This window comes from Panulirus ornatus, chromosome 19 (genome assembly GCF_036320965.1).
Source record: "Panulirus ornatus isolate Po-2019 chromosome 19, ASM3632096v1, whole genome shotgun sequence".
NCBI classification, from domain to species: Eukaryota; Metazoa; Arthropoda; class Malacostraca; order Decapoda; family Palinuridae; genus Panulirus; species Panulirus ornatus.
This window is the reverse complement of record NC_092242.1, coordinates 55,557,773-55,584,905: the sequence shown is the minus strand read 5'-3', so window position 1 is coordinate 55,584,905 and position 27,133 is coordinate 55,557,773. Positions and strand designations below refer to the sequence as shown.

The 27,133-nt window shown below is 56.0% G+C and overlaps 1 protein-coding gene across 1 annotated transcript in view; it reads left to right on the top strand.

The window, feature by feature from the left end:
- Positions 1–27,133, top strand: part of LOC139755518 (metabotropic glycine receptor-like) — a 494,688-nt gene that overhangs the window by 391,114 nt on the left and 76,441 nt on the right. Inside the window, exon 5 of the mRNA XM_071673905.1 lies at positions 26,207–26,369. Coding sequence (XP_071530006.1) covers positions 26,207–26,369 — 163 coding nt within the window. The remainder of the gene's footprint in view (positions 1–26,206; positions 26,370–27,133) is intronic.

Here is a 27,133-nt window from a genome sequence, read left to right as displayed (position 1 = left end):
GTTTGAAGTGGTTGGCAACTTATTTTATTTTCTTTTTTCTGTTTACACTTTCCTATTAACTTCCCAGGGCAGTATATGCCTCAGAAGCTGCCCGGTGTTTTCCTTGCATCTTTTATCTTGCCGTTTGTTGAGCCGGAGGGATCGGTGGGAGGGGAGGTGCCCTCCTGTTTACTCTCCTGTATCTACCACTCTCTAGGTAAACATACAGCCAACCTCGTCATGGACACCCAGGCCTCCCGTGATCCGTCCCTCCCAGGTACTCCCTCCTCCGCCTCCCTACGCCCACCTATCCTTCTGGACCTCCTCACCCCACCCACTGCCGGCCCCCACCTCCGCCCCGCGTCTCCCACCCTCCCGGCCCTACCTCTCATCCTCCCCCCCGCATCTTAATTACTGCCTCTGTCGACTTCTTACTGCGAATCACATTTGCATATACTTGACCTCATTCTAGGCCAGCAACACGACCCCCCGCCCACCCGTGGCTGTGGCGGGAGATTGGTTAAGTGTGTGGATCTAGGCGCTCCTCCGCCGCCCACGCCGCCCATGTTTAAGTGAAGACCTAGTGGTCAGGGTGGATCGCCCCCGCCACCCACACCGCCCATGTATAGGTGAAGACCGAGTGGTCAGGGTGGGTCGCCCCCGCCACCCACACCGCCCATGTATAGGTGAAGACCGAGTGGTCAGGGTGGGTCGCCCCCGCCACCCACACCGTCCATGTTCAGGTGAAGACCGACGGGTCAGGGTGGATCGCCCTCGCCACCCAAACCGCCCATGTATAGGTGAAGACCGACGGGTTAGGGTGGGTCGCCCCCGCCGCCCACACCGCCCAGGGCCGCCGGTTCGTGTCCCATCACACGGTAGGTCGGCAGGGCCACGCTGCGGTCTACCTTATCAACATGTACGTCTTGCATATCCTGGCGAGAGTGTACAGTGAAACAGGCCTCTTGCCCGACGCCGATGGGATATTGGTTTTCAATAACGTGAGAAGGAGAAGAGCGCTTCTCCCCGGTGTGAAGCCGATTACGTACGTCCGTAATCTTCTCTCACGCGAAAAGTAACCGCTGGAGGTTTGCTGGGGGACCAGTGTAGGCCGGAGACACCACCGTGCTCGACCATACACAACACCACCCTTTTACCTCACCATAGCTCACTGAGGTAGCGACGGGACGACTCCCTGATTGTGGCGGTTTGGGCTTTGACCTAACCCTTAGGGGGTCAGTCAGGTCAGAGGCCACGCCAACGTACCCAAGGGTCACACAGTCATTCTCAAGGGTTTACACCTCCTTGGACTCTCTTAGGTTGAGGATGACCAAAGGTCTTATGGTTTTGTGTATGGTTCTTGTACTATGGCACGGGAACCTTTGTGATCCCTCATAGAACTAGGTCTTGTGGGTTAGATACGACTGAGTTATGGCAGCAGACGGACAGTGTGTGATCATTGCTTTGGCCCAGCAACTGTTACTGTTGTTGTCCGATTGACCACTTGTATCCGGGAGTCTGGTGGTGCGTCTCACTGTGTCTTTCCTCCCTGGACTTTGCGGATGATTAAGAGAGAGATCTGATTTTTTTTTCACACAAATGGTGAGTCGCTGAGATGGTAAAGACTTAACGTCATTCACGGATCTTGGACTGAATCGGTAAACATAGTTCATGAAGCATAGCTTCTATGTCATCATGTCCCCAGTGGTACATAGCTTCTCTGTGTTCCGAGGCGGTCCTGAGTTTCAACCCACAGAGCTAAGCACTGCCGCACAAGAGCAACTCAGACTATCTATAATTCATCTTTTTCTCCTTCTTTCTAATTGATATATCTGTAGCTAACTTTCTAACTACAGCTAACCATCTAACTGCAGCCTACCCTCTAACTACAGCTAACCTAACTGCAGCTAACCTTCTAACTACAGCTAACTCTCTAACTGATGGAGCCGCTTTCTTCAGCACATAACTTTTCAGTGAGTCTACACTGGATGATGACACATCTCGTCCTCACACACGATTCCTTCCCTGAAAAACCTTCATTCTGTCCCAGATGTTCCTGGCGCGTGGCCCTCCGAGCTCCTCCTCCCCAGCAACAGGTGGGCGAGGCGCCCTGCCCGGCAGGATGGCCTGGCTACACTGACTTACCTTCATCGTCCACTCTGGCCTGTGCCGCGAAGACCCGTGCCATCCCTTTACTTAAGGGAACAGTGCCTTGATGCAGCTCTTATCCAGGTTATAAAACCCTTCTAATCTTTCTAACCATCGCCCCGTCGCTCTCACCTCTTTCTCCAGTTTATTTCCTAAACTATCCTAAACTCTCTCTCTCTTAACGAAGAGCTCATTACTATCTTTCATATCATTATGACGGCTCTCGCTGCGTAAGATCCGTTGTGATCTCTCCTATTTGACCCACATCTGGTCCTCCTCTTTTAGTAATGGTTTTGAGTCGTTTTATCAAGACCTTTAACGTTTGGAAAGATGAGGCACAAGTCTTTGCCCAGCTAGAATTCCTACGTTCGGCCTTCCCGCTTCTCTATGTTTTCTTAATGCATAGCGCCACTCCATCCTAGTCGTCCCGTGGAGAGGGTCGATGGGCGGAGTGACTTCCTCTTATCGTGTCGTGTGTCGTTCTTCAGGTTTGGCTCCTGTGGCTCAGCCTCCTTCTTCTTCCCCATCGATCGATCTTGTGTCTTCCACCTCCACTTTTCGGGTGGGGAAGACCTGTGTGTGAACTAATGTGCCACTTTACTGACGAAGTGTTCAGAGGTCGCCCTCCACTGCCCCACGTGGTAATTATGTAATATAGGTCGAACACTGTGTCACGGGATGAAAACATGAAATAATTTGTCGGAAATGCGCAGTTTTATTGGTAATTCAGATCTACAGAATAAAAACTGAATTGCCTGCATATGAGGCTCTTTGAAAAAGGCAATAGAAAACTGTCATTTTTCAATACTAGATAAGTTATAATGGAAACAGGACAAGTTATAATGTCATACGATTCTTTCATAAAGCATTCGCCCTTCACCCAAGTCTTTCTCTCCTTCGCTTATCTCTTTGTTGTGTAGCCAGAATGCAATTAATTAAATCTGCTTTGGATATACCGTTTTGATCTTGCCTGCTGCAGATTATATGTTGTGTACGTCGCTCTTCCGACTGCAGAAATGAAGTTTAGGGACCCCTGTTCGAATCCTTTTCACTCCTGTGTTGATGGTTCCACTCTGCACTCCTCAACCCGCTTTCCTATCCCGTTCTCACTCCAGTACTTAGTTCTTTTTCTCGCACTGAACATGCCGCCTCCCCTGATATGGACTGGTGCAATTTCTCCCTAAATTTTGTTTGTGATTATCACTCGTTTGCATCTATCAGATTATAAAACCCAACGTGTCAGCCACACAATAACATAAAGACATTTTCCACACTATCCTGATGACCTCACATAACATCACAAAAGCTGCTTCTCAGAAGTTAGGGATTTTGGGTTAGGTGTCTTATATTTCTCGTCTGAACAGCTGTTCCCTAAAGCAAGGGGAGTCTCACTTGCCCCATTGCCGAGTATCGTTCGCATAAGAGTTCTTTTTCCTCCTCTCTTTCAGCCAGAGCATTTGAAAAGCCTACTGCTTACTGACTTTCTCTTACTATCAACCTTCCTCGACCATATTGCTCCATTCGTGTTTGATGTTGCCTTCCTCTCTCTGTTCTGCGGGTACCATTCCGGCTGCTGTAGTCGTGAGGTGTGTCTGTTTTTTTCCCCAGCCTCTTAAGACCTGGGTCCAAGATACACATACCGCTTCTTACCTCTTATAGTTTCAGTGTAGAGACCAGCCACACGAGGATTGACCGTTGGAAGTGACTCCTGCTTCCCTCACACACTAAGATCTGGGTCTGCTAACACCCGAGCAACTCACGATTAGTCCACATTTTATCTTTCTTTTCGATAAACTTATTACATTTTTTCGGTGTCTTGGCTTCGATGGGGGGGCTTACTTTTGCCCGTGTCATGTTGGTTAATACCGGGGGAAAAAAGTGGCGATTTATACAGAATATTACAATAAATAGTATCATGAGCCATTAGTGGGGAGAGAGAGAGAGAGAGAGAGAGAGAGAGAGAGAGAGAGAGAGAGAGAGAGAGAGAGAGAGAGAGAGAGAGAGAGAGACTTGCACACTGTCCACCCATACAGTGTAATACCATGGCAGGTAACACAGGTGAAGCTTCTTGGTCACACACACACACACACACACACACACACACTGTCACCACTTGGGGCGAGGAAGACCCACTAGGTAGGAAGCCTCGGTGCTTCAAAGGAACCACATTGTGCACCACTGGCTGAGGCTGACCCGCCCACCTTGCTGGCTGGTCGGCTATGTGGGTTGTTTTTATGAACCTGTCGCCTGCCAGGTTCCCCCGAAGACCATCAACGTTCACATTATCACCGCTAGAGGGATGAACCTCGTCAGCTACGGAGCTCCAAACAGGTGCTCAAGGTAATTCTCAGACCATGAGTACTGTCATCGTACACATGGTCCTCGCCAGCACTACCCCGCGCACCGCCCGTAACTGGTAAACTGGTAGTTTATCGATATGGCTTCCTGGTCGTCTTCACTGCTCGCGGGGATTGGAATGTTATTTCGTCAGTTAGCTGCTGGTGGCGGATGTGGGGCGGGGGAGGGTTCTCCAACAGTGGGGGTAGAAGGAGCTGGTCCACGCCTCCAGGACAGTCGTACCTCCTCAGGTCCTGGTCCCCCACCATCAGATCACTCGTACCTCCTCAGGTCCTGGCCTGGTCCCCCACCATCAGGTCAGTCGTCCCTCCTCAGGTCCTGGTCCCCCACCATCAGGTCAGTCGTCCCTCCTCAGGTCCTGGTCCCCGACCATCAGGTCAGTCGTCCCTCCTCAGGTCCTGGTCCCCCACCATCAGGTCAGTCGTACCTCCTCAGGTCCTGGCCTGGTCCCCCACCATCAGGTCAGTCGTCCCTCCTCAGGTCCTGGTCCCCCACCATCAGGTCAGTCGTACCTCCTCAGGTCCTGGTCCCCCACCATCAGGTCAGTCGTCCCTCCTCAGGTCCTGGTCCCCCACCATCAGGTCAGTAAGGGCGGGGACGAGGGACAGGTCATTGATGTGTCCAGGCGGCAGCGTAACTCCCTTCCTGGCGTCGTATATCGCTCGTTTGCATCTGCTACCTCTCTCATATATTATTTTTTTTCCTCTTTAGAAAAAAATTCTTCTCTCCTGATCTGTGTTTCTCTGGGCGGGTCAGCACCGTGTGAGCCCCGGGGGATCACCCGCCCCGCACGAAATCGCCAGCCAGACAGAAGACGATCGTCTGCCAAGGATGACGCCGGAGGGAGGAGGGACGCGCTACGCACCCCTCCTCCTCCTCCTCCTCCTCCTCCTCCAGGCGCAGCCAGCATCAGGCCGCGCCATCCTCCGTGTGAAGGTTTCCGTTGGATGATCTCGATAATCGAGACATTCCCAGAAAGGCTACAGGAGGCAGGGGAGGGGGCTGCTCTCCTCCTCCTCCTCCTCCTCCTCCTCCCGCCAGATATGAGAGCCTCGGTTCCCTGGAGGAGGCTCACACCGCCCGGGCAAGGTTTCCGGAGGTCTGAGCAGCGATTGCCTCGGGCGATGTTTTTCATCTCCAGCAAAAGCTCATCGAACTTTTGTGTGTGTGTTTGTTTGTCTGTCTGTCTGTCTGTTTGTGTCTGTCTGTCTGTCTATCTGTCTGTCTGTCTGTCTGTCTGCGAGTGTGTGTGTGTGTGTGTGTGTCTGTCTGTCTCTTTGTGTCTGTCTGTCTGTCTGTCTGCGAGTGTGTGTGTGTGTGTGTGTGTGTGTGTGTGTGTGTGTGTGTGTGTTATTCTCTTCTATTTCAGGTTTCATTTTGTAGGTGAATATGTATGAATCGAATTTACGTAAAAGACGTTCCGCCAGATGCTTATATACGAACAAGTTCTACTGCGCAGACCTCAGCCTTACGGGAATCTAAGACTCCAGCCCCAGGAAGTCTTAGTGGCAGCAGCAGACTCTGCTCCTGCCTGCCTCCTGCTTGAAGGCAGTACAATAGAGACGTAGACACAAGAATAAACTGGATGCATATATCACAAGTCCAAGACGAGGAGTATTGCCTCTGCGTTACTTACAGAGACAGACAGATTGCTGGGAGGGGTTCGTTTTTTTTCCCTTGATTGAATGACTGTACTTCGTCTCCCTCCGTCCTACCACAGCGATCTGGGAGTTTCTGATATGTGTTACCCCGTCACTGAACACCCTCGCACGGAGCGAGGGTCTGTCTCCTCACCAACTCTCACACACCAGCCTCCTCACCAACCCACACACACCAGCCTCCTCACCAACCCACACACACACCAGCCTCCTCACCAACCCACACACACCAGCCTCCTCACCAACCCACACACACACCAGCCTCCTCACCAACCCACACACACCAGCCTCCTCACCAACCCACACACACACCAGCCTCCTCACCAACCCACACACAACAGCCTCCTCACCAACCCACACACACCAGCCTCCTCACCAACCCACACACACACCAGCCTCCTCACCACTTCATGGCTGCCATTCCTCTAATTAAAAGTTGATTAATGTCAGCGTACGGTAGAGTGAGGCTTCCCGTGGCCACCCTGACCACGCCACCAGCCACCCCGACCACGCCACCAGCCACCCCGACCACGCCACCAGCCACCCCGACCACGCCAACAGCCACCCCGACCACGCCAACAGCCACCCTGACAACGCCACCAGCCTCCCTGACCACGCCACCAGCCACCCCGACCACGCCACCAGCCACCCCGACCACGCCACCAGCCACCCCGACCACGCCACCAGCCACCCCGACCACGCCACCAGCCACCCCGACCACGCCACCAGCCACCCCGACCACGCCACCAGCCACCCCGACCACGCCACCAGCCACCCCGACCACGCCACCAGCCACCCCGACCACGCCACCAGCCACCCCGACCACGCCACCAGCCACCCCGACCACGCCACCAGCCACCCCGACCACGCCACCAGCCACCCCGACCACGCCACCAGCCACCCCGACCACGCCACCAGCCACCCCGACCACGCCACCAGCCACCCCGACCACGCCACCAGCCACCCCGACCACGCCACCAGCCACCCCGACCACGCCACCAGCCACCCCGACCACGCCACCAGCCACCCCGACCACGCCACCAGCCACCCCGACCACGCCACCAGCCACCCCGACCACGCCACCAGCCACCCCGACCACGCCACCAGCCACCCCGACCACGCCACCAGCCACCCCGACCACGCCACCAGCCACCCCGACCACGCCACCAGCCACCCCGACCACGCCACCAGCCACCCCGACCACGCCACCAGCCACCCCGACCACGCCACCAGCCACCCCGACCACGCCACCAGCCACCCCGACCACGCCACCAGCCACCCCGACCACGCCACCAGCCACCCCGACCACGCCACCAGCCACCCCGACCACGCCACCAGCCACCCCGACCACGCCACCAGCCACCCCGACCACGCCACCAGCCACCCCGACCACGCCACCAGCCACCCCGACCACGCCACCAGCCACCCCGACCACGCCACCAGCCACCCCGACCACGCCACCAGCCACCCCGACCACGCCACCAGCCACCCCGACCACGCCACCAGCCACCCCGACCACGCCACCAGCCACCCCGACCACGCCACCAGCCACCCCGACCACGCCACCAGCCACCCCGACCACGCCACCAGCCACCCCGACCACGCCACCAGCCACCCCGACCACGCCACCAGCCACCCCGACCACGCCACCAGCCACCCCGACCACGCCACCAGCCACCCCGACCACGCCACCAGCCACCCCGACCACGCCACCAGCCACCCCGACCACGCCACCAGCCACCCCGACCACGCCACCAGCCACCCCGACCACGCCACCAGCCACCCCGACCACGCCACCAGCCACCCCGACCACGCCACCAGCCACCCCGACCACGCCACCAGCCACCCCGACCACGCCACCAGCCACCCCGACCACGCCACCAGCCACCCCGACCACGCCACCAGCCACCCCGACCACGCCACCAGCCACCCCGACCACGCCACCAGCCACCCCGACCACGCCACCAGCCACCCCGACCACGCCACCAGCCACCCCGACCACGCCACCAGCCACCCCGACCACGCCACCAGCCACCCCGACCACGCCACCAGCCACCCCGACCACGCCACCAGCCACCCCGACCACGCCACCAGCCACCCCGACCACGCCACCAGCCACCCCGACCACGCCACCAGCCACCCCGACCACGCCACCAGCCACCCCGACCACGCCACCAGCCACCCCGACCACGCCACCAGCCACCCCGACCACGCCACCAGCCACCCCGACCACGCCACCAGCCACCCCGACCACGCCACCAGCCACCCCGACCACGCCACCAGCCACCCCGACCACGCCACCAGCCACCCCGACCACGCCACCAGCCACCCCGACCACGCCACCAGCCACCCCGACCACGCCACCAGCCACCCCGACCACGCCACCAGCCACCCCGACCACGCCACCAGCCACCCCGACCACGCCACCAGCCACCCCGACCACGCCACCAGCCACCCCGACCACGCCACCAGCCACCCCGACCACGCCACCAGCCACCCCGACCACGCCACCAGCCACCCCGACCACGCCACCAGCCACCCCGACCACGCCACCAGCCACCCCGACCACGCCACCAGCCACCCCGACCACGCCACCAGCCACCCCGACCACGCCACCAGCCACCCCGACCACGCCACCAGCCACCCCGACCACGCCACCAGCCACCCCGACCACGCCACCAGCCACCCCGACCACGCCACCAGCCACCCCGACCACGCCACCAGCCACCCCGACCACGCCACCAGCCACCCCGACCACGCCACCAGCCACCCCGACCACGCCACCAGCCACCCCGACCACGCCACCAGCCACCCCGACCACGCCACCAGCCACCCCGACCACGCCACCAGCCACCCCGACCACGCCACCAGCCACCCCGACCACGCCACCAGCCACCCCGACCACGCCACCAGCCACCCCGACCACGCCACCAGCCACCCCGACCACGCCACCAGCCACCCCGACCACGCCACCAGCCACCCCGACCACGCCACCAGCCACCCCGACCACGCCACCAGCCACCCCGACCACGCCACCAGCCACCCCGACCACGCCACCAGCCACCCCGACCACGCCACCAGCCACCCCGACCACGCCACCAGCCACCCCGACCACGCCACCAGCCACCCCGACCACGCCACCAGCCACCCCGACCACGCCACCAGCCACCCCGACCACGCCACCAGCCACCCCGACCACGCCACCAGCCACCCCGACCACGCCACCAGCCACCCCGACCACGCCACCAGCCACCCCGACCACGCCACCAGCCACCCCGACCACGCCACCAGCCACCCCGACCACGCCACCAGCCACCCCGACCACGCCACCAGCCACCCCGACCACGCCACCAGCCACCCCGACCACGCCACCAGCCACCCCGACCACGCCACCAGCCACCCCGACCACGCCACCAGCCACCCCGACCACGCCACCAGCCACCCCGACCACGCCACCAGCCACCCCGACCACGCCACCAGCCACCCCGACCACGCCACCAGCCACCCCGACCACGCCACCAGCCACCCCGACCACGCCACCAGCCACCCCGACCACGCCACCAGCCACCCCGACCACGCCACCAGCCACCCCGACCACGCCACCAGCCACCCCGACCACGCCACCAGCCACCCCGACCACGCCACCAGCCACCCCGACCACGCCACCAGCCACCCCGACCACGCCACCAGCCACCCCGACCACGCCACCAGCCACCCCGACCACGCCACCAGCCACCCCGACCACGCCACCAGCCACCCCGACCACGCCACCAGCCACCCCGACCACGCCACCAGCCACCCCGACCACGCCACCAGCCACCCCGACCACGCCACCAGCCACCCCGACCACGCCACCAGCCACCCCGACCACGCCACCAGCCACCCCGACCACGCCACCAGCCACCCCGACCACGCCACCAGCCACCCCGACCACGCCACCAGCCACCCCGACCACGCCACCAGCCACCCCGACCACGCCACCAGCCACCCCGACCACGCCACCAGCCACCCCGACCACGCCACCAGCCACCCCGACCACGCCACCAGCCACCCCGACCACGCCACCAGCCACCCCGACCACGCCACCAGCCACCCCGACCACGCCACCAGCCACCCCGACCACGCCACCAGCCACCCCGACCACGCCACCAGCCACCCCGACCACGCCACCAGCCACCCCGACCACGCCACCAGCCACCCCGACCACGCCACCAGCCACCCCGACCACGCCACCAGCCACCCCGACCACGCCACCAGCCACCCCGACCACGCCACCAGCCACCCCGACCACGCCACCAGCCACCCCGACCACGCCACCAGCCACCCCGACCACGCCACCAGCCACCCCGACCACGCCACCAGCCACCCCGACCACGCCACCAGCCACCCCGACCACGCCACCAGCCACCCCGACCACGCCACCAGCCACCCCGACCACGCCACCAGCCACCCCGACCACGCCACCAGCCACCCCGACCACGCCACCAGCCACCCCGACCACGCCACCAGCCACCCCGACCACGCCACCAGCCACCCCGACCACGCCACCAGCCACCCCGACCACGCCACCAGCCACCCCGACCACGCCACCAGCCACCCCGACCACGCCACCAGCCACCCCGACCACGCCACCAGCCACCCCGACCACGCCACCAGCCACCCCGACCACGCCACCAGCCACCCCGACCACGCCACCAGCCACCCCGACCACGCCACCAGCCACCCCGACCACGCCACCAGCCACCCCGACCACGCCACCAGCCACCCCGACCACGCCACCAGCCACCCCGACCACGCCACCAGCCACCCCGACCACGCCACCAGCCACCCCGACCACGCCACCAGCCACCCCGACCACGCCACCAGCCACCCCGACCACGCCACCAGCCACCCCGACCACGCCACCAGCCACCCCGACCACGCCACCAGCCACCCCGACCACGCCACCAGCCACCCCGACCACGCCACCAGCCACCCCGACCACGCCACCAGCCACCCCGACCACGCCACCAGCCACCCCGACCACGCCACCAGCCACCCCGACCACGCCACCAGCCACCCCGACCACGCCACCAGCCACCCCGACCACGCCACCAGCCACCCCGACCACGCCACCAGCCACCCCGACCACGCCACCAGCCACCCCGACCACGCCACCAGCCACCCCGACCACGCCACCAGCCACCCCGACCACGCCACCAGCCACCCCGACCACGCCACCAGCCACCCCGACCACGCCACCAGCCACCCCGACCACGCCACCAGCCACCCCGACCACGCCACCAGCCACCCCGACCACGCCACCAGCCACCCCGACCACGCCACCAGCCACCCCGACCACGCCACCAGCCACCCCGACCACGCCACCAGCCACCCCGACCACGCCACCAGCCACCCCGACCACGCCACCAGCCACCCCGACCACGCCACCAGCCACCCCGACCACGCCACCAGCCACCCCGACCACGCCACCAGCCACCCCGACCACGCCACCAGCCACCCCGACCACGCCACCAGCCACCCCGACCACGCCACCAGCCACCCCGACCACGCCACCAGCCACCCCGACCACGCCACCAGCCACCCCGACCACGCCACCAGCCACCCCGACCACGCCACCAGCCACCCCGACCACGCCACCAGCCACCCCGACCACGCCACCAGCCACCCCGACCACGCCACCAGCCACCCCGACCACGCCACCAGCCACCCCGACCACGCCACCAGCCACCCCGACCACGCCACCAGCCACCCCGACCACGCCACCAGCCACCCCGACCACGCCACCAGCCACCCCGACCACGCCACCAGCCACCCCGACCACGCCACCAGCCACCCCGACCACGCCACCAGCCACCCCGACCACGCCACCAGCCACCCCGACCACGCCACCAGCCACCCCGACCACGCCACCAGCCACCCCGACCACGCCACCAGCCACCCCGACCACGCCACCAGCCACCCCGACCACGCCACCAGCCACCCCGACCACGCCACCAGCCACCCCGACCACGCCACCAGCCACCCCGACCACGCCACCAGCCACCCCGACCACGCCACCAGCCACCCCGACCACGCCACCAGCCACCCCGACCACGCCACCAGCCACCCCGACCACGCCACCAGCCACCCCGACCACGCCACCAGCCACCCCGACCACGCCACCAGCCACCCCGACCACGCCACCAGCCACCCCGACCACGCCACCAGCCACCCCGACCACGCCACCAGCCACCCCGACCACGCCACCAGCCACCCCGACCACGCCACCAGCCACCCCGACCACGCCACCAGCCACCCCGACCACGCCACCAGCCACCCCGACCACGCCACCAGCCACCCCGACCACGCCACCAGCCACCCCGACCACGCCACCAGCCACCCCGACCACGCCACCAGCCACCCCGACCACGCCACCAGCCACCCCGACCACGCCACCAGCCACCCCGACCACGCCACCAGCCACCCCGACCACGCCACCAGCCACCCCGACCACGCCACCAGCCACCCCGACCACGCCACCAGCCACCCCGACCACGCCACCAGCCACCCGAATGGCCGTCAAAACGTAGGGTGGTTTCATGTCCCTACCTGACCATCGGTGCTGGATAATGGGTCTCATGGCAGTTAGTACGATGAATGGTAGTAGAGATGGTCGTAGGGGGAGAACTACCTCCTGTGGTAGTTTGGTCAGTCACATCTTGGCGTCGACCCTTCCATTCCCATTTTGTTCTTGTTGATCCTACACCCCTGACGCATCCTGGTTCAGACTTGCACACGGGCGCTGGTCTGCCACCATGCAGGACCATTCTTATGGGCCAGAAAGAATCTGGTCGCCAAGACGACTTAGTTAGGAAGGGGCAACAAAGACTTCATCATCTGAAGACTCCACCACAAGATGCAGGACAGATTGTACTTCGTTAGTGTCAACAGATCATATTATATTAAATGGCTGATTGATTTTAAAAAAATTTAGTTTATAGAAATTCAAAACGGCCACCAAAAATGCAAACATTGCAATGTTGATGTCACCGTGCATGCAACCTCTCGATTTTGAATGATATGGGGCGAGCAACTACATGATATGGGGAGAGAATATATGAATGATATGGGGCGAGTATCTACATGATATGGGGAGAGAATATATGAGTGATATGGGGCGAGTATCTACATAATATGGGGCGAGTACCTCCATGATATGGGGAGAGAATATAAATGATATGGGGTAAGTACCTACAGGATGTGGAGCGAGTGTCTCCTTGGAATAGGGAAATACCCAAATTTTCACTCCCCCTGACCCTATCACTGAAGATGTCACAGACAACACCATGGCCAGTGATCAAGAATATACAAAGCTTCACTAACACCACATCTCGGTATGAAACCTCTCAGTTGAGCTATTGGATTACATATGTCTGTCATCCCCTTCTAGCATTATGATATACAGGTACAGGTGACGTAGCCTCTTCCGTCATAGCTTTGTTCCCCAGGCGTCTGATGGTTGCTAGATCTTCGCTACCCAGGATTGAATCATCCACTTGCATTCCTTTCAGTAAGACAGGAGGGAGAATGTGTTGATCGGAGTATATTCGGGAACGAGATACAAGGGGGGGTCAAAACCAATCAGCGAGAGTGTGCACCAACCCACCAGTGCTCTCAGCTATTCCTCCCCCTTCTAGTGTTTCAGAGGCTGCTTGTGGTGCTGAGACCTTGAGACGAAGTGTCGTCTCATATTTATAGGTTATCCTAATCTCATACCAGTCATCAGTGAGTCTAACCTCATCAGAACCACTAAGGGCTATATGAAATGCCATGGACAACTTTGTGATGACCCTAGCTATCAAGTTTCCTGTGAGTACAGCATAGTTCGTACCTTCTAATGTTGGGGCTTCGGAACCAGGTTCGATACAACTGTGGTAACTGTACTGTGACATCCTTTTCATATACCAGTTCTTGGGACGTGTTCGATGGGTTGCTTCTGTGAGTGATTGGCTCTGTGCTCACCATCAACATCTTCACCTTCCACTAGTCTCAGTAGATATGAGGGGTTGCCTTGGAATACGAGATGAATGGCCACTCCATCACCAGACAGTATATGAGATGTTCCATTCCAAAATGTTTTATTTGGTGGTCAGCAGGTTCACGTCGTGTTCGTTTGTGCCCGCCAGGTGTTAGTTAAACCTTGTGTGCATGTACTGAACTCCTCATGCGTTACTCGCTTGCTGACATGTCCCTAGGGAACCACTGGCTCGAAAGCATTGTCAACAGAATCATCATTATGCATATACTGCGACAGCTGTGCCACTTTATTTTCTGCTCCGTGGTTGGCAGGTTTGGTCGCTGTGTGAGTTTCCATCTGGTGGTTCGCGTCATTGTTCCCGGGAAATGATAGTTTATTAACATAAGTATAGCAAAATCACCTCCAGAATCAATACAACTTATGTAAACTTCACGTTGCAACTGACATTTACCATAATTGCGAAGTGATTTGAGAAATATGAAATTGTTATGGTAATATTTCGATACAGTTGCTGGTAGGTTTGGTCGCCAAGTGCAGGTGCGTTAAACCGTAAACAAATCATGTGCCGTGCATATCATGCTAAGAGGCGAGTCAGACGAAGTTGTTTATATGTTACGGATTTAACATGAAGATGATTGGATAAATTTCGACAACTTATTAAGAAAAGTTTTCATATGTTCTGTAGCCGTATCAGATTTTATTTTTTCTTTTAAAAGTCCAGAGCTCTCTGATTTTATCTAATGATACATTGATCTAAGTCAGTTCGATTTCAAATGCTTCTCATTTCCACCATCGAAACAATTGCCTTGTGAATCATTTTTCTGAAAACAAAAAATCGAATGAGAAGTTGACGCTACTGCACACCAGCTCCCACCCCACGTGATGGTAGGTAGCCGCTGGTGCCTGGGTGGTGGTGTGTGGTGGTAAATAGTTGCTGGTGCCTGGGTGATGTGTGGTGGTCGACAGCTGCTGGTGCCTGGGTGGTGTGGTGATAGATAGTTACTGGTGCCTGGGTGGTGTGGTGATAGATAGCTGCTGGTGCCTGGGTGGTGTGGTGATAGATAGTTACTGGTGCCTGGGTGGTGTGGTGATAGATAGCTGCTGGTGCCTGGGTGGCGTGGTGATAGATAGTTACTGGTGCCTGGGTGGTGTGGTGATAGATAGCTGCTGGTGCCTGGGTGGTGTGGTGATAGATAGTTACTGGTGCCTGGGTGGTGTGGTGATAGATAGCTGCTGGTGCCTGGGTGGCGTGGTGATAGATAGCTGCTGGTGCCTGGGTGGTGTGTGGTGGTGTGGCCGTCCATCTCATGGTTCCAGCCGTACAGTATCCTGGCAGGGGCCATCCTGAGCCGACAAGTAGCCCGGGCCAGCATTTGTTCAAGTCCACCCTCTCCCCACCCCCAACCCGGCAGGGACGGTGGTGGAGCCCTGGTTATTAATTTCCCCGGGCCACTCTAAGTCCCCAGTCTGCCACTGAACAGGGTAAGCCCGTAGGGTGCCAGAGCACAGCTGTGAGCAGTTGGAAACGAGGTAGACTAAAAGGCTGGAGTACAAGTTACTATTATTTACTATCATTGACTCTTTATTCACTCTCTCTCTCTCTCTCTCTCTCTCTCTCTCTCTCTCTCTCTCTCTCTCTCTCTGAGGGAGAGGGCGCGGGCAGGGCGCCTTCCTCCCCCAGCTACCTTACTGGCAACACTGCGGATTACGTCGTAGCTGGAGTGGACATTTTTATCCACGTTATCAGTCATTCTTACGTACAGATATAATGTAATGTGCGTTTCCCTGCGACTGTACCTGCCACCTCATTTACCCCTTGGGCCTCACAGACATTGAACATTCTCAGAGGAGGACATTCCACCGTCTGTGTTGGTCTGTGGTGTGCCTGAGGCATGGCTGTACCCACCAGTATAGTACACTCCCTCGTTACATTCCCTCCACTACACGTAACTAATATTCACCACCTCACCATACTTCCTCTGACGAGTTACTTGACGGTGAGGGCAGGACCCGCTGGTGGTGGGTGCAGGACCCGCTGGTGGTGGTGGGTGCAGGACCCGCTGGTGGTGATGGGTGCAGGACCCGCTGGTGGTGTGTGCAGGACCCACTGATGGTGGTGGGTGCAGGACCCGCTGATGGTGGGTGCAGGACCCGCTGGTGGTGGTGGGTGCAGAACCCGCTGGTGATGGGTGCAGGACCCGCTGGTGGTGGGTGCAGGACCCGCTGGTGGTGGGTGCAGGACCCGCTGGTGGTGGTGGGTGCAGGACCCGCTGATGGTGGGTGCAGGACCCACTGGTGGTGGGTGCAGGACCCAGGAGCAGGCACCAGGTGCATGGCCCACAGGTGGTAAGAACACAGTTGGTGCCCGTATGTCGACGTCTTAGCCACACTTGCTGCTAAACCCCGAGTGTGATTGGCGGGGTTGTTGATGTGGTACACAAGGACAGTGATGACTGTCTGTGTGTTGCGGGGGCAGCTTTGCACTCGTGTTGCCCTGTCTCTTAACAGTTTATATATGTGCCATGTTTTTACTCCTGTTTATGTGCGCACACACACACACACACACACACACACACACACACACACACACACACCAACCTCAACCAGGTACCCCATTACTGACGAACTCAGAGGAGAGGATGAACACCTGTGTTGGGTGTAGGCCGATTGCCAAGCCCAGGATTCGAACCCATGCTGGTCCGACCCCGGCCTGGCCCCTCCTGACTTTTGGTCAGTGACACTAACCGCTAAACCACGTGTGTGTGTGTGTGTGTGTGTGTGTGTGTGTGTGTGTGTGTGTGTGTACCAAGAGAACCATCATATCGGGCAAGCCTCGCCCACGTAAGCTACACATCTCACACTCAGCACACATCAAGGTGGGCTCAATAGTTCATTTGTTTCTCCTGCCTCCCGTGCGTTCCACTCACATCTCCAAGCGAAACATACTACATGGCAATTTACCATCCTTTTAATAACTCAAACTTTGTGTAAAAGTCATCCACGTAGATTTTAATTTGCGATTTTTAAACGTAATGGCCAGTTTCAGTCTAGACTGGAGGAAATGGTCGTGTGGGTGGAGTGTTTTTGCTCATAGTGTTTATCTCACGTCGTAAACTTTCCACCCTCGACGGTACAGAGGTGTTACGCCATGGTACCTGCAGGTACCACAAGGGGATACACGCCATGGTACCTGCAGGTACTACAAGGGGGTACACGCCATGGTACCTGCAGGTACCACACGGGGGTACACGCCATGGTACCTGCAGGTACCACAAGGGGGTACACGCCATGGTACCTGCAGGTACCACAAGGGGGTACACGTCATGGTACCTGCAGGTACCACAAAGGGTACACGCCATGGTACCTGCAGGTACCACAAGGGGTACACGCCATGGTACCTGCAGGTACCACAAGGGGGTTCACGGTACTCAGTGATGTCAGCAGTTCCACAAAAAGCTCGTCGAAGTATCCAGGGTATGTTGACACCCTCTGATGATGAGTACAGTCGTACAGACTGTGGTTTGATATGTATTTACTTCCTGCCTGTGCAGGGAACCCAGGACTGCTGCAGGAGGCCAGCCCCTGCTCCTCCCTCCCTCCCTCCTGCTCCTTCCTCCCTCCTGCTCCTTCCTCCCTCCTGCTCCTGCCTCCCTCCTGTTCCTCCCTCCCTCCTGCTCTCTCCCTCCCTCCTGCTCCTCCCTCCCTCCTGCTCCTCCCTCCCTCCCTCCTGCTCCTCCCTCCCTCCTGCTCCTCCCTCCCTCCTGCTCCTTCCTCCCTCCTGCTCCTGCCTCCCTCCTGCTCCTGCCTCCCTCCTGCTCCTCCCTCCTGCTCCTCCCTCCCGCCTGCTTCTCCCTCCCTTCTACTCCTCCCTCCCTCCTGCTCCTCCCTCCCTCCTGCTCCTCCCTCCCTCCTGCTCCTTCCTCCCTCCTGCTCCTCCCTCCCTCCTGCTCCTGCCTCCCTCCTGTTCCTCCCTCCCTCCTGCTCCTCCCTCCCTCCTGTTCCTCCCTCCCTCCTGCTCCTTCCTCCCTACTGTTCCTCCCTCCCTCCTGCTCCTCCCTCCCTTTTACTCCTCCCTCCCTCCTGCTCCTCCCTCCCTTTTACTCCTCCCTCCCAGTGTTGTCTTCTGTTGACGATGTGGGCCGTCGGGCAGCAAGCCTTATTCCTCCAAGTGTTATATATAGCTTGAACTCCCGACTCCTCTCCAGTACTTCAGTCCTCTCCAGTACTCCCGTCCTCTCCACCCCAAGTACTCCCGTCCCCTCCCCCAATACTCCCGTCCTCTCCACCCCAAGTACTCCCGTCCCCTCCCCCAGTACTCCCGTCCTCTCCACCCCAAGTACTCCCGTCCCCTCCCCCAGTACTCCCGTCCCCTCCCCCAGTACTCCCGTCCTCTCCACCCCGAGTGCTCCCGTCCCCTCCAGTACTCCCGTCCCCCCAGTACTCCCGTCCTCTCCACCCCAAGTACTCCCGTCCCCTCCCCCAGTACTCCCGTCCCCTCCCCCAGTACTCCCGTCCTCTCCACCCCGAGTGCTCCCGTCCCCTCCAGTACTCCCGTCCCCCCAGTACTCCCGTCCTCTCCACCCCAAGTACTCCCGTCCCCTCCCCCAGTACTCCCGTCCTCTCCACCCCAAGTACTCCCGTCCCCTCCCCCAGTACTCCCGTCCCCTCCCCCAGTACTCCCGTCCTCTCCACCCCAAGTACTCCCGTCCCCTACCCCAGTACTCCCGTCCTCTCCACCCCAAGCACTCCCGTCCCCTCCCCCAGTACTCCCGACCCCTCCAGTACTCCCGTCCCCTCCCCCAGTACTCCCGTCCCCTCCCCCAGTACTCCCGTCCTCTCCACCCCGAGTGCTCCCGTCCCCTCCCCCAGTACTCCCGTCCTCTCCACCCCGAGTACTCCCGTCCCCTCCCCTCCGCCCTTCCCGCTGGCACCAGCGGAAATGAGATATTTTTCTTCAAGACAAATTGATCTGCCGTCTGGGAGGCCGCCAGTCTTGTGGGGTAGGCAGGGCCCCGGGGCTCTGCTCATCACTGCTCCAGTACAGCAGCAGCCAGTGAAGCAGTGCCTAGTGCTGCAGGAATGGTGCAGCAGTGCCCAGTGCTGCAGGAATGGTGCAGCAGTGCCCAGTGTTGCTGGAATGGTGCAGCAGTGCCCAGTGCTGCAGGAATGGTGCAGCAGTGCCCAGTGCAGGAGGAATGGTTCAGCAGTGCCCAGTGTTGCTGGAATGGTGCAGCAGTGCCCAGTGCAGGAGGAATGGTTCAGCAGTGCCCAGTGTTGCTGGAATGGTGCAGCAGTGCCCAGTGCAGGAGGAATGGTTCAGCAGTGCCCAGTGCTGCAGGAATGGTGCAGCAGTGCCCAGTGCAGGAGGAATGGTTCAGCAGTGCCCAGTGTTGCTGGAATGGTGCAGCAGTGCCCAGTGCTGCAGGAATGGTGCAGCAGTGCCCAGTGCAGCTGGAATGTTACAGCAGTGCCCAGTGCAGCTGGAATGTTACAGCAGTGCCCAGTGCTGCAGGAATGGTGCAGCAGTGCCCAGTGCAGCTGGAATGTTACAGCAGTGCCCAGTGCAGCTGGAATGTTACAGCAGTGCCCAGTGCAGCTGGAATGTTACAGCAGTGCCCAGTGCTGCAGGACTGGTGCAGCAGTGCCCAGTGCTGCAGGAATGGTGCAGCAGTGCCCAGTGCAGCTGGAATGTTACAGCAGTGCCCAGTGCAGCTGGAATGTTACAGCAGTGCCCAGTGCTGCAGGAATGGTGCAGCAGTGCCCAGTGCAGCTGGAATGTTACAGCAGTGCCCAGTGCAGCTGGAATGTTACAGCAGTGCCCAGTGCAGCTGGAATGTTACAGCAGTGCCCAGTGCTGCAGGACTGGTGCAGCAGTGCCCAGTGCAGCAGTGTCCAGGCAGGGAGCATCCTTCATATCACCGCTTAACCCTCACCATCCCACTGTATATTGTATGGTCTGCCATCCTCCTCCACGTCCCCTATCCTCCCCGTCGCCAGTTCTCCCCGCCACTCTTTCTCCCCGCCCCTTGTTCTCACCCTTCCCCCCTGTCCTCCCTTTCCCCCTCACCTCCCCCGTTCCACCTCTCCTCTCCCGTTCCCCCTCTCCTCTCCCGTCCCCTCTCTCCTCTCCTCTCCGTTCCGTGTTGTGATTTTATTACCTAAGCAAATCATATACACCTTTGTGTGTCCCTGAGGCGGCTGCTGCTACGACTGGCTGTGCCTGGTACCAGGCCCCTCTCCTTCCTAGCCTCACCCCCAGACTCTCTCTCTCTCTCTCTCTCTCTCTATCTATCTATCTATCTATCTATCTATCTATCTATCTATCTATATATCTCACGTCAAGGCAGACACCAGAATATTCACAGAAAAAGTAAGACATATGATCAGTAGGCAAGCACACTCCAGAGATGAATATAAACGAAAACGGAAGACGGCCAGAGATAGAAAACCGTGGATGGATAAGAAGAAGAGCATGGGGAAAAGGGAAGAGAAGAAAACCGTGGATGGATAAGAAGAAGAGCATGGGGAAAAGGGAAGAGAGAAGGTAGAAGGGAGTTGAATAAAGAATGCACGAGCTTTTGATGAGAAAATACAGAACGATCCTAGTGTTATCCCACGGAACAAGACTTGAGTGACGAGAGGCTTGCAAGACGTGGATGGGAGTCGAAATTTACGGGAGCATTTCATCAGTAGAGCACAACAGCCAACCAGGGACCAGATCCTCTGACGTGGGACATCTAGATGGGAATAACCCTGGAGATAATATTCAGGATGTCAACTGAACATTACAAGTCAGTGCTCAGCTCATAAAACCTGGAGGAAATTAAATGACGAACTCATTATCTACCGTAATGATAATGTAATTATTGATAATTAGGTATCAGTAAGTGATTAGATGAACAGAGCAACTGATCAGTGGAAAGTTTATCTTCAAGCCCAGGTAGAATCCCAGCCACAGCTTCTCAATGGAGATGAAAAATAGCTGCGACCAAACCTGTCATGATGATGATGAGGTAAGATCAGGACCAGAGATGATGTGCAGACGTGAACGACACGGCGGTGAATGTAACACCAGGGCACAGAGAAGCACCAGAGCTAATCCCTGATTGGCACAGACGACATGACTTCAAATATCACTAGAGTCGATGAAAGAGTGATAAAAGGACACATACTAGAACGTCTCATCAAGGACAGATGTATAAAGGAAGAGCAACATGGATCTGTATGAGGAGAAAAAGTACACAAACCTAGTCATTACCTCATTACCATGTATGAAACTTCACTTCCAACAAAGAGAAAGGACAGGGTTTTTTTTTCTCGATTTTGATAGAGTATTTGACGAAGGAAAACCACAACATTATGCTGGAGGAAGGTTAGAAATGATATATTTAAGTTAGGATAAAAAGATGGATTAAAAAAGTTTCTAAGTAACACTGTTCGTAGTAGTGGCAAATGGAACCATGTTCGATGGTGTTGTCATGTCTGAAGCTCCCACAAGCAACGGTCTCAGCATGAGCTCCCTCAACAGTCATGACGTCAGACGTAAACAAAGTATAGTTCCGGTGTTTTGCTGACGACAAAATGTGAGGAAAATGATAGGATCAGTTGATCAAAGAGAAGTGCAACAACAAGAAATAACTAGATGCAATCTACAAATTGGCAGAATTAAACCTGTTAAAATTTAACGAAGATAAATTTGAGCAATTAAGTCATAAAACTATTAGCAATACATTGATGACAGCGTATAAAAGCCCATCAGGGACGTGATGAAGAGTGGAGCAAACTTCAAAGATCTGGGGGTCATCATAGATGATAAACTAGAATTCAAAGAACATATTTGAGAAGAGCCAAATAATGAGTGGTATGATAATGAGAACTTCCACAACAAGAGACAGAAAAAACAACTAATGAAAATGTTTGATGTATAAATGATCAGTATGACTGATTACCGCTATGTCGCATGGTGACCAACCAAACGAAATAAGTTAACGAGAATACAGAAGCAACTGACTTGACAAACATGAAAGCGATGCAGTTTATCACCTTCCATGAGAGGGTGAAGTAACTCAAGCTGTACGACTAGTCTGGAATGAGGCAGAGATCTCTGATGAACTACGTATGGCAACATACTTAAGAGGTAAAAATACATTGTTATAGACGTCAAAAAACTTTCAACAAGGAAGAAACAGGGTCATTATTTGTGCAAGAACACTGTGGAATATAAAGTCAAACGAAAATGTTCGAGAACTCCGGAGGAAAGCTGCTGTACCATCAGGAGGAATATGAAGCATGAGACGGAACAGTTGCCGACGACACATTTAAACGAAAACCTTATGTACGGTTGAAGTCAGTCCCAGATGAACCCAGGATAGATCATTCAATTCATATATATATATATATATATATATATATATATATATATATATATATATATATATATATATATATATATATATATATATGTGTATATATATATATATATATATATATATATATATATATATATATATATATATATTTTTTTTTGCTTGCGGCTGTCTCCCGCGTTTGCGAGGTAGCGCAAGGAAACAGACGAAAGAAATGGCCCAACCCACACATGTATATACATACGTCCACACACGCAAATATACATACCTACACAGCTTTCCATGGTTTACCCCAGACGCTTCACATGCCCTGATTCAATCCACTGACAGCACGTCAACCCCGGTATACCACATCGATCCAATTCACTCTATTCCTTGCCCTCCTTTTACCCTCCTGCATGTTCAGGCCCCGATCACACAAAATCTTTTTCACTCCATCTTTCCACCTCCAATTTGGTCTCCCACTTCTCCTCGTTCCCTCCACCTCCGACACATATTTCCTCTTGGTCAATCTTTCCTCACTCATTCTCTCCATGTGCCCAAACCATTTCAAAATACCCTCTTCTGCTCTCTCAACCACGCTCTTTTTATTTCCACACATCTCTCTTACCCTTACGTTACTTACTCGATCAAACCACCTCACACCACACATTGTCCTCAAACATCTCATTTCCAGCACATCCATCCTCCTGCGCACAACTCTATCCATAGCCCACGCCTCGCAACCATACAACATTGTTGGAACCACTATTCCTTCAAACATACCCATTTTTGCTTTCCTAGATAATGTTCTCGACTTCCACACATTCTTCAAGGCTCCCAGGATTTTCGCCCCCTCCCCCACCCTATGATCCACTTCGGCTTCCATGGTTCCACCCGCTGCCAGATCCACTCCCAGATATCTGAAACACTTTACTTCCTCCAGTTTTTCTCCATTCAAACTTACCTCCCAATTGACTTGACCCTCAACCCTACTGTACCTAATTACCTTGCTCTTATTCACATTTACTCTTAACTTTCTTCTTTCACACACTTTACCAAACTCAGTCACCAGCTTCTGCAGTTTCTCACATGAATCAGCCACCAGCGCTGTATCATCAGCGAACAACAACTGACTCACTTTCCAAGCTCTCTCATCCCCAACAGACTTCATACTTGCCCCTCTTTCCAAAACTCTTGCATTCACCTCCCTAACAACCCCATCCATAAACAAATTAAACAACCATGGAGACATCACACACCCCTGCCGCAAACCTACATTCACTGAGAACCAATCACTTTCCTCTCTTCCTACACGTACACATGCCTTACATCCTCGATAAAAACTTTTCACTGCTTCTAACAACTTGCCTCCCACACCATATATTCTTAATACCTTCCACAGAGCATCTCTATCAACTCTATCATATGCCTTCTCCAGATCCATAAATGCTACATACAAATCCATTTGCTTTTCTAAGTATTTCTCACATACATTCTTCAAAGCAAACACCTGATCCACACATCCTCTACCGCTTCTGAAACCACACTGCTCTTCCCCAATCTGATCCTCTGTACATGCCTTCACCCTCTCGATCAATACCCTCCCATATAATTTACCAGGAATACTCAAAAAACTTATACCTCTGTAATTTGAGCAATCACTCTTATCCCCTTTGCCTTTGTACAATGGCACTATGCACGCATTCCGCCAATCCTCAGGCACCTCACCATGAGTCATACATACATTAAATAACCTTACCAACCAGCTAATAATACAGTCACCCCCTTTTTTAATAAATTCCACTGCAATACCATCCAAACCTGCTGCCTTTCCGGCGTTCATCTTCCGCAAAGCTTTTACTACCTCTTCTCTGTTTACCAAATCATTTTCCCTAACCCTCTCACTTTGCACACCTGTTAATATACTCCTGTTAATACGGAACAGAAAAGAATTGGATTGTGTTTGAAGACTTCCCAGAAAACACGAAATGAACCTTTTAACGTTGACATATAACTAAGACGAGGGTCAGAGAGGCCAGGTGTGAGGCGGGCCGGACGATAGTTCCAGATAAACATTTGTCTGTAGGGAGACGTTACGAAGATGGAGGGAGACGTAAGTAACATGGAACACGAGCGTCACCTTTAAAACAACCTCAGACCAAATGTCAGAGTTAAAGGCCTCAGGAATATCCAAGATCAAGAAGACTCACAATTAGGATTCAAGATATTGATATTGCAGTTGTGATTCCCAGGGGAAAAGCTCACCACACACGACTGACTAAGGCTGGTGAGCCGCCACACGATCCAAGCGGCAGTGATATGACAGAGAACAGAACAGGCCTTCTTGACGAAGACTCCAGTGGTTCGTTATAGCTGGTGTCCTCCAGGCTCAGGTGATGAGTGCCATTGCTCCTACTGCTGCCGCAGCTGGCCAGGCCAGCGCCACAGTGGAGGGCCGCTGATTCCCAGGTAGTGGACGTAGATGGTCCTGTAATAACTAGGCTAGACCGGCCTCTGTCCTCACAGACGCGGGCCTTCTGATGCCACCTTCCTTACCCCTGCAGCTGACCTCAGAAACACCAGCAGGAGACCGAGAATTAATGTATTTGTGAGCCATGAGCGTTGTGTGAGTCCCTCTAAAAAGAAAAAAGAAATCTGAGGGAAAGTTGTGAACATTATCCCATAAGAAAGTGTGTGGAGCGTACCAGAGGGTATGAGCGACTGGTCTGTGTATGATATTGGTAGCAAGATGTACCACACACGTCCAGTGCTCTGGATTTTAATAATATAATTCCTGTCGTGGAAATTCTTGCTTGCATTCTATATAAATCAAGTTTCAGTTTTAATGGCACCGTAGGAATAACGTACGAGTTGGAAGGTAGACATAGTGGGTTATTTAATACTAATATGATTTATACCTGGGTAAGTGATTTTGATTATTGTGTGGTATCCTACAGTAATAAAAAGTGATTGTGGGGAGAGCTATGTTTATCTGGAGAACTGCTAGAAATCAACAGAACCTATAAGAACCTGGCCTGGCTTTCCCCACCAACCTCAATTTCCTGTATTTTCGATTGTTTTAGCGTTCGCTGAGTGTGTTTAGCGTTCGCTGAGTGTGTTTAGCGTTCGCTGAGAGTGTTTACTTCCACCAACCGCATTAAGCCAGTATCCCAGAAGGGAGACGACAATGGATTATAATGATCATGAAATGACTTTTGAGGTAAATCTTGGCCCCTAGGTGATGATAGGTGAGGTTTTCATAGGTTCTCTTTTTATTCACAATATTGTTTCACCTACTTAAACATCACGTTCACCTGATCATCAAAACCAGTGCATCACTTTACGTTGCAAATGCCACTTCTAGCCATCTTCTCTCCAGCCATGCTTCCCCGATACCTCGTCCTCCTGGGTCAGTGGACGACGTTCGGTTTAGTAACGTAGGGAGAGCTGCGCAAGGGTAACCCCGCCCCGTGGTCGTAGCATAAGAGTGTTTACATCATCGTCACTGCAGCAAAATCCTATTCGCTTGTTGTCATGGGGAAGAGTTGGCGCAGCTGAAATTCATGTCCTCGTTCCTGTTTCGGCAGATGTTTCATATTCACCCCCAGGTAGGCAGGCGCCCTGACGCCATGTCCAAAGTCTTTTCAGAATACTCCGATCTGAGGCTCACCGTGTGTTCCATTCCTCTTCCCCAGGTGCCAGCCGTGCCCTCCTGGCTGCAGTAGGTGCTCCCCGTCCCTGACGTGCTCCGTGCAGTACGACGCCATGACCCGCCTGGTGCCCGTCTGCCTCCAGGCCTCCTGCGTCCTCCTGTGCATCGTCCTGGCCCTGGTCATCTTCAAGATCCGCAAGTGTAGGGTAAGCTGACCCCCCTCTCTCTCACCCCTCACCTCCCTCACCCAGGGCATGGTGCAGCTAGTGTAGGGTAAGCTGACCCCCCCTTTCACCCCTCACCTCCCTCACCAAGGGTATGGTGCAGCTAGTGTAGGGTAAGCTGACCCCCTCTCTCACCCCTCACCTCCCTCACCCAGGGCATGGTGCAGCTAGTGTAGGGTAAGCTGAGGCCTTCACCCAGGGCACGGTACAGCTAGGGGAAGGTAAGCAGGCCCTCACACAGGGCACGGTACAGCTAGGGTAGGGTAAGCTGAGGCCCTCACCCCTCACCTCCCTCACCCGGGGCACGGTACAGCTAGGGTGGGGTAAGCTGAGGCCCTCACCCAGGACACGGTACAGCTAGGGTAGGGCCAGCTTGGGCACCGTTGTACCATTCTCGGGCCGTGGTACATCATGATATAAAAGCGTAACTTAAGGTAGGACTTCAAGCTATATATTATAGCATAAGATCCCCCGGGGTCAAGGTAAGGCAGGATCCCTCCCCCCCGGGGTCAAGGTAAGGCAGGATCCCCCCGGGGTCAAGGTAAGGCAGGATCCCCCCGGGGTCAAGGTAAGGCAGGATCCCCCGGGGTCAAGGTAGGGCAACGACTGGCCTGGTCCTCATAGTCAGCTGTCAGGGACATGATTAGGTAACAGCAATATTACCAGCATTAAATTAATATAATAAATATAATTATACAATAATGATACGATGAATATAGTTATAAGATAATGATATGATAAATATA